The sequence below is a fragment of the Peromyscus californicus genome, unplaced genomic scaffold, assembly GCF_007827085.1.
Source record: "Peromyscus californicus insignis strain IS unplaced genomic scaffold, ASM782708v3 Scaffold_9__1_contigs__length_137607984, whole genome shotgun sequence".
In the NCBI taxonomy this organism is placed as follows: domain Eukaryota; kingdom Metazoa; phylum Chordata; class Mammalia; order Rodentia; family Cricetidae; genus Peromyscus; species Peromyscus californicus.
Genome location: NW_026294617.1, coordinates 63,967,468 through 63,978,772, shown reverse-complemented (window position 1 = coordinate 63,978,772; position 11,305 = coordinate 63,967,468). Strand labels below are relative to the sequence as shown.

The 11,305-nt window shown below is 51.0% G+C and overlaps 1 protein-coding gene across 2 annotated transcripts in view; it reads left to right on the top strand.

The window, feature by feature from the left end:
* Positions 1–241: 241 nt before the first annotated feature.
* The window catches only part of Fhdc1 (FH2 domain containing 1), a 39,343-nt gene continuing 28,279 nt past the window's right edge, over positions 242–11,305 (top strand). The window contains exons 1-2 of one of the 2 annotated variants that reach the window (XM_052731011.1): positions 242–1,145; positions 6,653–7,284. In XM_052731011.1, the coding sequence (XP_052586971.1) occupies positions 6,790–7,284 (495 nt within the window). In that variant the 5' untranslated portion in view covers positions 242–1,145; positions 6,653–6,789. Of the gene's footprint in view, positions 1,146–2,087; positions 2,199–6,652; positions 7,285–11,305 lie in introns of those variants that run through there. The other variant, XM_052731010.1, reaches the window with a different exon arrangement.

Genomic DNA, 11,305 nt, shown 5'->3' with positions numbered 1-11,305 from the left:
AGACCCTAGAGCTTGGGAAAGCTCTGTTCGGTTATCTGGGCGCACCCAGAAAAGGGTAGGATGACTTCATTCCCGCAGAGGGCGCTTCCCGCCCGGGCAGCTGAGGTGCCAGCAGCCGGTTTGTCCAGGATAAGTTTTCTTTGACTGCTCAACTTCTCTCTGCCTGGCGTCGTCGCAAGTTACTTTGAAAAAAAAAAAAAAAATTGCGATTAGACTGACTTCCCTGTTTCCTTCAATGAGTGGGCGGGCTCTTCCCAGTTCCCAGACAGAGCTCCTTCATTCAGCCAGATCTGCCATACTTTTTTTTTTTCTTTAATAAAGCTGAAAAGTTTGTTACCATCATTGAGAAAAAGGAACATAAAGGAGAGGGAATGGAAAGGAGGGGGAAGGGAACGGAGGGGAGGGGAGGGAAAAGAAGAGTTGGGGAGGGGAGGGGTAAGAAGTGGGGGAGGGAGAAGAAACAATTTGGCCTGCGGCACAGAGGACCTGATCTCCAGATTGCTCTGGACCGCCAGGGAACTCTACTATCGCTGCCCAATGCTCGGGGCAGAAGCTATGGTGGAGCGGAGCGTGCTCCGCGCGGAGGTGTGTGAATGTGTGCGAAGGTGCGTGCGTGCCCACGAATGTGTGTGGGGTGTTCATGCGTGTGCGCAGGGGAGGGTGTCCAGCAGACTGCCGCAGAGGTTCCTTTGTGGAAGGCGGTGACCTGCTCAGGAGCGAACGTGGCGCCTCCCCCTCGCTCCCTCGTTCCACTAGGACACCAGGACTCATCTTCGCCCTGCGGCAATTTCCACCTCCCTCTGTGGTTGCCCGCCCAGCCCCGCGCCGGGCTTCAGGTGCCAGGAGCCGCGTGCTGGGCGGCGGCTTTCGAGTCTCGGGAGCCCGGAGCTGGCTAGGGCGAGCACGGTGGCGGTGCTGTTCGGGTGGAAGGGGGAGCGAGGGAGGCGGCAGCCGAGCAGGAAAGGGCGTGCTGCCCTTTGCGGCCGGCTCGAGGAGCAGCCGGGTAGGCAGCATTGTTACCTGCAGCGGCCCCGCCCCTCCGCACCGCCCTGCCCCCTCGCGGTCCCTGGCCTGCAGTCCTGCGGAGAGACGGCGGCGCCGGGACAGCGGGCGGAGGCTGCGCGGGCGCCGGGAGCGCGGGCGCGGTGAGTGCGGGACTGGAGCCGGAGCCCGGGCTGCGGGGCTGGCTTGGGGGGGGATGCCGGGCAGAGCGGCGGCGCGGGGAGGATGCGGGGAAGCGCGAGCTCCGCACCCCACTCGGGGGACCTGGTCTGTGAGCTCAGGCCCTGTGCCCCGAGGCGCACACGCGCCGGGCTGGCCCCGCATTGGACCCCGGAGCTCGGTTGCGGCGCTACCGGTGGGTGGGACTTCGGGGGTTCGGTTAGCTTTCTGGGCACCTACGCGGGTCGCGCAGGTCGCAGGAGCCCCTCTTAGCGAGGACTCGCCCCGGCCACCGTGGTGTGGGGCTTCCCACGCCTGCACACCTCCCTGGAAGTTGACGTCCGAAGTGGCGCCCGCGACTGTGGAAGAGTAGGGAAGAAGCAGCGGGCTGGCAGTCATCCCCGGTCCCTGCGTGTGCCGGATCTCCACCTCCAGCCCGAGACTCCTTTTCGCGTTTCTGTCGCGGGCTCATCCCCTCTCCCTTGGTGTAGAGCCGCAGTGCGGCCGTGAGCCCTTCTCCTCGGAGCCCGCGCTGGGGACCACACGGGGTCGCCGCAGCGGTAGTCCAAGCGGCTGGCGACCACCGATCCTAGAAACACGGGCTCCGCAGTGGACCGGGCGCCCGAAGTCGGCGGGGACACCGGGACAGGGCGAACCACTCCGGGTCGGGTCGGCACTGGCGGAACCCATAGGGGTAGAACGCAGCTAGCGCGGACACTCCAATGGCCCCTGAGCTGATCCGGGACTGGGACGTCCCGGGCCCTCCTGGCAGCGTAGGGTCGAACCCTTCTCAAGAAGGCTGTTCTTACTGTCCCAGCCGGGGAGCCTGCGCGGCGCGTGTGGGCGTCTCTCCGCCGCGACGCGCGCCTTCCCGGCCCAGATAAGGCGGCCTGTGGGCGAGCGCGGCCCAGGGACCGCCCACTCGGAGCCCGCCTGCTGTCCTGGGATCCTAGGCTGCGCGGCTGCTGGACACTTGGTGGCCTTCGGGGACTCGGGCTAAGCGCAGCGGGAGCCGGCGGAGCCTGGGGGGCCCTTTGGTGAGTGGATCCGTCAGAGCGCTGTACTAGAGACCAAAGGAGGTGGTGGGCAAAGACTTGGGAGGTAACTGCTCGTCTTGCCTGGAAAGATAGCGTGTCCTGGCTGCTCCCTCCCTGCCCTGGTCCGGGCGGCTTTCATAAAGACCTGGAGCTAGAGTGTAAAGAAATTCTGCCTTGAGTTGGGCCCTCCGCGGACACTCTGTCTGGTCCCCAGTTGCCGTTCTGGAGCGTCTGTCCCTCCAGGAGCATCCTTTGGCACTCCCGGGCCTATTCTCCCTGGCTTGGGGACCGGGAGAGAAGGAACTGAAAACGTGCGTTCAGAAACTGGCGTTCTCTCGCAGCTGTGAATGTTTGTTTATGTGATGTGACAGATTAAACCTGCCGTCATGGATTCTCGCTGCCGGCTAAAGTGCCAAGTCAGGCTGTGTTGCTCGCAAACTGACTGTCTATTTCTTAATCAAGAAAGGGTTTGAAAAGACAGGTCGAGGTGGAGGAATGTTCCTTAAGGAGTGAGGAGAAAGAAGGGAATAATATTTTAGAAAGGCGGGAACTTTCCCCAGCCCCGTCCCTCTTTTCCCAACTAAGAATACTGTGTAGCTCAGTCTTTTCCTCAGTTCATCAGGTGTACCGTCCCGCCTGCACTTCCAACCCAGGCCTCATCTGTGACACATGTCGGGATGGAAGAGGAAAGTCATCTGGCTCTGTGTCTTTTATTATTGTTGAGCAGAGCAGTCTAGAGGAAGACCCTGGTTAGCAGTTAGGCAGGAGCCAGACAGCTCTTCTAGGAACTCTTAGGAACATTATTATTCTAATCCTGTGTGCAGGCTGATCCTATGCTTAGGTGAAATCCGAAATACTGAAATCCAAGTTAAACGGTGCTCAACTGAGCAACATCCCCTCCAGAGAGAGGGACAGCACCCCCCACCTCTGATGGGCCATGGTTATCACTCCGAGGGCTTGGAGATGGGTTCTGTCTTCAGAGAGCCTATTTGTGACAGTCCTGCATTTAACAGCTTCCTCCCCGCTGCTGAGGTCCCCTTGTTGGGGAGATGTTAAATACAAGCCTGCCTCTGTTTGTCTTGGGGAGATTGATGGGATACTTGATGATTCCCAGACAGAACCAGGGCTGACCCCATTGTCCCTGCCACCAACTGTGAGAAACAGGCAAGGGGGGTCATCTGTCAGGGTGTTTGCATCACCCGTGTTTCTCCCGGCGTCCTTGAGAGTGGCCAGTGTCATCTCTGCTGTGGACAGTATGATGGACTATTGTGCATCCTCTATTTTAATGCCACATGTGACTGGAAGGAGTCGGAACGCTATCTGTGCCTTCCTGTTCCTGTCACCTCTGGAGCATTGGAGACCCTGCCCAGGGTCAGTAGTAGGGACGCACGATGAAGTAACGGCATAAAAGCATGAGCATGTAGCTAATCATCACCAGTGAACTGACTCAGTTGATGCTGTTGGGAGCTAAGATCTTTGAGTGTTGTGGGGGGTTGCCAAATAAAGGGACCAGGGACCGTATGGTACATTTCCCTTTGTTCCTCTAACTTCTTAAAATGACGTTCTTCCCTCAGGGTGGGAAGTAGTTACAGAGTTGTATCAACGCACAGTTCATGTGTGGCACTTTTTAACTACTGCCAGTTTTTATCCGGTACTTGGGCTGTGCACAGCACAGTACTCAGAAAGTCTTCGTCCTTTGGGGTGTAGATGTCAGAAGACAGTGATTGATGATGTCACACTGCCTTTGAGTATTCAACCTCGGCACACTTAGTGTTTCTACATAATGCGCTGAGGAGTTTAACACTACACCTTTAAGTATACTTAACTGATGCAGAATGAATTATCACTTCCTAGATCAGTGTTTTAACTTACCCCCTCCCCTAGCCCCTCAGTGCTGGGGATCCAATTCAGGGCCTTGGGGTAGAGGACTTGCCTGGAGTGCGTGAAGCTTCTGTGTTCAATCCCCAGCGCTGGCGTGGGGGTGGGGTGAGATGATATATAAGTACATCAGTATGTATGGACCTGGAAGTGAGTTGGAGAATTAGCAGCTTTTTAAGGGTTATTTTATGCATAGAAAGTATATAAAATAAAATATGTAAGAATAAACTGCCAGGATGACCTGTACAGTCTTGAAAAAAGAGGAGTTCAAATGTAACTATAAACTGTAATTGACAATGAGTCATGATCGCTTTAGGGGTGCCAAGTATGAAGACAGCCTAGTTATGCCCCTAATGGTAATTATGAAAACTCCTTCTAAAAGCCAGTTCCATCTCTAGTGAACCAGAAATCAGCTTAGATACATATGGATTACTTAGATGCTGCCCAGTGGTGACAGCGGAATACACTGATACCACTGAAATCATGGAAGTGATTTTTTTATTCATCAAATTAATAATTGGGAATGTCGTTTTCTATTCAGTACTTAAATTGTCCGGGACTGAACTTGTAGCTTAGTGGTAGAACACATCCTTAGCGTGTGGGTTTAATGCCCAGCTCCGAAGTAAGAAAGAAAGAGCTATAAGCTCAGCAGCTAATGGAGGGCTGCCTGGTTGGCATGCAAAGGGGCCGGGGCTCAATCCCCAGCTCACAAATAACAAACAAATAAACAAACCTCAGACAGTTAAATCTTTCATAAATGCATTTATCCCATAACAGAGACAACAGCTTAACATGTGGCCACTGAGTATTAAAGAGAGGGGGGAAAAAATCTCACTATTTACAAACTCTGGTAGCAAAGTGAAGATATTACACATATTTCTAGCAGCCAGGACTTTTGGCATTTCACCTATAAAACCAAGACATGTTTTTTTCAGATTTATTATTATTTTTAACTGTGTATATGTACGTATTAGTGCACATATGTGCATGTATGTGCATGAGTATGTGTACTTGAGTGCAGGTAGCCTTTGGAGGCCCAAGTGTCAGATCCCCTGGAGCTGGAGTTACAGGTGGTTGGGAGCCACCTGACATGGGTGCTGGGTCCCTTGCAAGAGCAGTGCTCACTCTTAACCACTGAGCCATCTATCCAGAGCCCTTCCCCCGACATGTTTTTAAAGCAAATGAATTATCTGTGAGGATAAATGGAAATAGTGCACGCGAACAATTATTATTAGAAATAGTTAACTACATTCCTGAATTAGCGCATTTTTCTTACACAAGCCAGTGGGAAAGGTATTCTCGGATTTCATAGATGAAAAATGCTGAAATGTAGGTGAGGTCATCCACCTCTGCTCAGATTGCAGGTCAAGGAAGTTGCAGAGCTGGGCTCTGAAGGGACAATGTTTCTAGACTCCACTCTCGCTCCCCGGGAAGTCCCGCCTACTATATGTGGTTGTATGTACAAGGTCTCATAACGTCTGAACTAGTGACAGCAGACGGTTTAGTTCTGTGTAACCCAGTGTTGTGTGAGCCGCTTGTGTCTGCAAGTCAAGGCTCTCACAGTGATGACATAAGCTGATAATTACAGCCAGAAAAGTCTTGTAAAAAGCTCCCTCTTCACCTCTTCACCCCACTCACCTGCCTCCTTGTGAGAAATGTAGTGATTTTGACCCTGTTTCGAATTCAGTATAAAGCCAAAACCAAACATCTGTAGGTCCATAAAAATGCAGGTCTCCAAGATAAGTGAGTTGTATTGATAAGGGCTAGACATGTGGCGGAGTTGATAGGGCAGTGTGCCCTTGCGCATCTCCTCTTTGTAAGGGTGTCATGGCAGCAGAAAAGGCAGGTGACAAGTTTAGGGTCTCTGAAGAGTGGTTTTTCCAGAATCTAAGATCACAGCATTCGAAGGGGTGATAGGAGTTATTTAATGTACTGTAACTCTAGAGAGGAGAAAATGGAAGTCTAGTGAGATGATGTAATATGCCTGGCACACTTTTCTCCAGTTGGGGGATCTACATCACCCCATGGAACGGGAACATGGTGACCCTGGCTCCAGGGAAACAAGCTGGGCCATTATTGTCTTAAGTGCCCCACCTGCTCCCTTCAACATGGAAAATGCCTTTTGACCCAGTGATTGGAGAGAACATGTCCAGACTGGAAAAAGGCAGGGTCACTCAGTAGGCACCAAGCACCTAACCCTTCAGCAATTTGGGCAGTTTCCCCAAGGGCTGGGATCCATCGTCCAAGAGAGGAAGGAACCTCTTGGAACACAAGCAGTTTATTCATAAAGGAAACGCTCCTGGTCTTATAGCGGGCGCTGGTTACGTACGTACGTGTTTCATTGATTAATGGGAGATTTCCAAATTGGCTTTATTGCTGATTCGTTGGCAGTTTTTCCCAGTAGCAAGATGTGGTTTGGATTTAGAAAAGTATGTGTTCATTCCAGTGTGCTTTGAGATATCCTCTTGACCTCGATATCTGCCCATTGTGGGCCAGCCTACCCTGGCCTCTGAGAGGGAAAGGCTAGTGGGCAAACCTTTTCCAGCACTGACTTTAAACTTGCTCGGTCTTCACAGGTCAGAAAGCTGACATGAGGCACAGTTGTCTTCTCTTCTGGCAGCAGACTCGTGGGCCAAGAAGTACGACTGGAGTTTGATGTTTGTGTCTGCTTCTCCAAGGTCAAGGAATTAGCTCCTTAGAAGGCAACAGTACTATGCATGTTATGAATTGTGTCTCCCTGGCCAGCGATAAAGAAAATGGGACTCTTGCCACGGCAGCTGCATTCATGGCTGGGCAGACGTCACCCTCTGCATCTCCTCCTCCTCCTCCACCGCCTCCACCTCCACCTTGTCCACATTCAGGGGAGGGCTTCCTCCCCTCCCCACCTCCTCCTCTGCCACCCCCACTTCCTGGGGGACCTCTTATCCCCCCTCCTCCCCCCGGACTACCCCCAGTTTCTCACGTGAATGGCTACAGCTCCCTGGGTAAGAAGAAACGGATGCGAAGCTTTTTCTGGAAAACCATTCCAGAGGAGCAAGTTCGTGGCAAGACCAACATCTGGACCTTAGCAGCCAAGCAGCAGCACCACTACCAGATCGACAAGAAGACCATTGAGGAGCTTTTTGGGCAGCAAGAAGACACCTCCAAGGCTTCTCTTCCCAGGAGAGGAGGAGCTTTGAACTCATCCTTCAGGGATGCCCGGGAAGAGGTGAGAAAGGAACTTGAGGGTGGGGAGGGGGCAGAGGCCGGTGGCCGTGTTGCTCTGTATTGGAGTTGCGTGTTTCAGATAATTTGGGAGATTTCACGGAGAAATGAGAGCATGCAAGCTAAGATGTGCTGTGAAAACCACAGGAAAGGCTCACACGATGAGTTGGAGCTGAGCAACAGAAGTGTAGGGAGTGCGCGCACAGGATCCTCCCAGGCATCCCCATGGATTATGACCTCATACAGAGAACACATGAGTTGGGGCTGCTGGGCTCGGGCCTCTCAGCACCACCCTGTTGCTAGCAAATGTGCTGTAGTTTTCTCAGGGAGAGAAGCCTGGGATGGAAGGCTGGGCTCGAGAGTTCAGCTATCTGGGATGAGCTGGGGCCATCTGGGAGCAAATGCCTTGTGTTAAGTGACGTAACTACTAGACTGCCTTGGGAGTCCTCATAGTGCCCGCGGCATGTGTTTTCAGAAGGCCCCCATGCCTCCGAGCTCTGAATTAAGTTATGGCCTTTGTGGAGACGGATTTCTAAAGAGCCAACGTATCAAGCTATTTTGAGACAGTTTTTATAAGAAGCATGTTTCCAGTTAATACTAAATGTGTTTCTTTGAAGGAGGAAACAGCTGTTAAATTACCAAACACATCTACAACTCAATATAAATCCTTTGCTTTAAATCTGTTGTAAAGGAGCGGAGAAAATAGGTCATCGATGGGGCTGCCTAGATAAGAAAGTGGGCGGGGCCCTGGGGTGAAGTATTCGCTCCATGCATTATTGAATTCTTGAGCCAACAGTGTTGACCTCTTTTCTCTTCATGGCTTAGCAACACGTTAACTCCTTCTACCAGGCCCTGAGGTCCTTTAAGATGGTTGTACGATCCCCCTGAAATTGCTGAGAGCATTCTTATAAAATACAGGGAGGAAGCAGGGTTGTTGTGTCTAATAAACTGTGAAGTGAGTCGGTAAAGTCAGTCATCAGAGGCTGTGGTGTCGTCAGTACCGATCACAGGCTTTTCTGTCTGCCCTTCATTTGGTCAGCTGCCCTTTCGGTATTGGAAGGGACGAAGGAGTCATTTCCTTAGTGCCCTGGTCTTGGCCCAGCTCCCAACAGAAGTGCCTCTTTGCACAGCTGGTCACGTCTCGCCCTTGTCTCCTGGTTCTCCCTGCTGAGGTGACGGGACAGGTGTGTGTGGACCGGGGGGTCATCTGTCCCAGAGAAGCACCTGGAACAGAAGGGGTTCGGCTTAGCGTGCCCCTGGGGAGGGCCGCCCTCAGCTGAGAGAAGAGACCTCCGCTAGGAACTTGGGAAATTTCAAGGTGTTAAGGGCGACTTACTGCTTTCCACTTGAGAGGCCAAGAGCAGGGTAGATGAGCCCCTGAGAGAGGAAGCATGAAGCAGTGTTGTGAGCCATTCTCAGTCATGGCAGGAACAGAACAGTCCATTTCCAAGCCAGATCCAAAGTGCAGGAGCAAACGTCTTGCTGTCCACCTTCTTCTGTCCCTGCGGCCTACGTCATAGACATTTATATTTTTTTCTTTAACTTCCTTTTCAAAGGAGTTATTTTTAAATTGTGTGTGCGTGTGTGTGCCTGTTCATTTGAATTGAGGGGTGCTCGCATGCCCTAGTGCGTGGGTGGAGATCAGACTTCTCTGTTGGTCCTTACCTTTCATCTCCTGTGAGACAGGGTCTCTCTGGTTGTTTCACCACAACTCAATACCAGGACAGCTGGCCCCAGAAGCTTCCAGAGATTTTCTTGCCTCTGCATCCCGCCTTCACGCAGGAGTGCTGGGCTTGGAAACTTGTGCTACTGCAGTATGGTTTTTGTGTGGGTTCTGAGGAACCGATCCAAATAATGGATATCGGGAGGTCATCAGGCTTATTTCGCAAACACTTTACCCACTTGAAAGAAGTATGTTTAATTTTGTAGATTTATTTATTTGATTTTCATGTGTATGAGGATTTTGCTTACATGTGTGTCTGTGTACCATGTGTCTGTAGTGCCCTTGGAAGAAGGCATTGGAATAAACTGGAGTTAACCGATGGTTGTGAGCCGCTATGTGCGTTCCCCAAACCCAGGTCCTCTATATAAGCAGCAAGTATCCTTAACCACTGAGCTCTCTCTCCAGCCCCTGATTTTGTTGTTAGTGTTTAGATGCTGCGAATGGGATCCAGAGCATTGCGTTTGTGAGGCAATCATTCTAATATCGAGCTGAACCCTGAGCCCTAAAAGTATGCATTTCGTTGTAAATTACATATAAAATTTACTGCCTTAACTGTTAGTTGAATGGTATCGAGTGCATCCATAGTGTGGTGCTGACACCACGGTTCATCTCCAAAACCCTTCCCCCCTACAAACCCGAGCTGCATACCGTTAAACAAGGACTTCTCAGCCCTCCTCCCCCTGGCCCTTGCCAGCTCCATTTTTCTTTCTGTCTCCGTGAATTTTACTGCTCCGGGTACCTCACAGAAGTAGAATCGTGTAGCATTTTGTCTTTTTCATGACTGACTTGTGTCTCTTAACCTGGTGTCCTCCAGGTTCATCTAAGCTAGAGTATGAATGCGTCAGAATCAAGTCCATGTAATATTTATCCCATTGTATACTCATATCGCATCTTGTTATAAATCCCTCCCTCCTTGGATAGCTGTGATACTTCTACTGCTGGTGAATGATGCTGCTGTGAACGTGAGGTGCAGAGATAGTGCTTTTGAGTCTCATGGGTCCGACTCTAAGAGACAGCACGTTAAAGTTAACATGGCCAAGTGCCAAGAGATGATCCAACCCCTTCAGCTCCTCACTATGCAGGAACAGGGAGTTTAGATTGGTTCTTCTAAGTTCATGCTAGCTGATGTTGTCACCTAAGAGATCACTGAGGATCATCTTCAATTTCTTACATTACCTTCAACATGACTGGAAATAAGCTGGTGTGTGCCATTTTCTTTCCTGACTGGTTCAGCAGGGTTACTCTCTGACAAAGATCAGCCATAAATCAATCTTCCAGCTCACCCTGCAGTGAGTGGAGTCCAGGGTCAAAGCAATAGTCCTCACCCTCTGTCCGGGTGCCCTGGAGAAAATGCTGAGCAGTGTGTTCCTCGGAGGGCCTGCTCCCGAGCCCAGACACGGGACACTAGCACATCACAACAGGCCATAATTCTGGAGGTTCAGACGTGCGGAGGAGGAGCGGGTTGGGTCCCTTGTCATATAACCTCACATAGAAATAGCCTGATATTATAGGATTGGCTTTCATTTTAAAGGGCTTATGGAGCATTACTAGAAAGTTCCATTGTGCTCCAGAGGAGGAATTTGCTGGAGGGTAGGGAAGATGTTGGTTTGGGAATGGCAGGCATAGAAAGAGCAGCACTTAAAATAGTGAATTGGGGGAAGGAGGTTATGAAATGCTACCATCCTTGTGTGCTTGTTACTAAAAATTAACTTGGGAGATCACAGATGTGATGGTGTCATAGTAATTAAGCTGTAATAAAGCAATTGGAGATACACTGATATATACTGGGCTCCTAATAAAAGGTTCAGCTCAGATTTCACTTCACAGTTCACTGATGCCATCCCTGAGGAGTTGCCCAGTTCCTGTCCATCCATTACAGATGTCCTGAGTTCTCAACACTGCTGTTAGTTGAGTCTCTGTCTCCCAATGCTCATGTTAGTTGGCTTTTTGTCTCCCTTTATAATTTGAGCAGTTCTTAAAAAAAAAACTTTATTTTTAATGTTTAATTTATTGTATGTGTTTGCTTGTCTGGATGTGCACCACATACGTGCAGGAGCACTCAGAAGCCAGAAAAGGGATTCAGATCTCTAGAACTGGAGTTACAAGTGGTTGTGAGCTACCATGTGGGGGCTAGGAATGGAACCTGGGGCCTCGGTTAGAGCAGTAAGTTCTCTTAACCACTGAGCCAGCTCTTTAGCCCCCTTGAGTGACTTTGGCAGGGGGGGGGGGGCAGGGGGAGGTTTCGAGACAGGGTTTCTCTGTGTAGTTTTGTTGCCTGTCCTGGATCTCGAACTGTAGACCA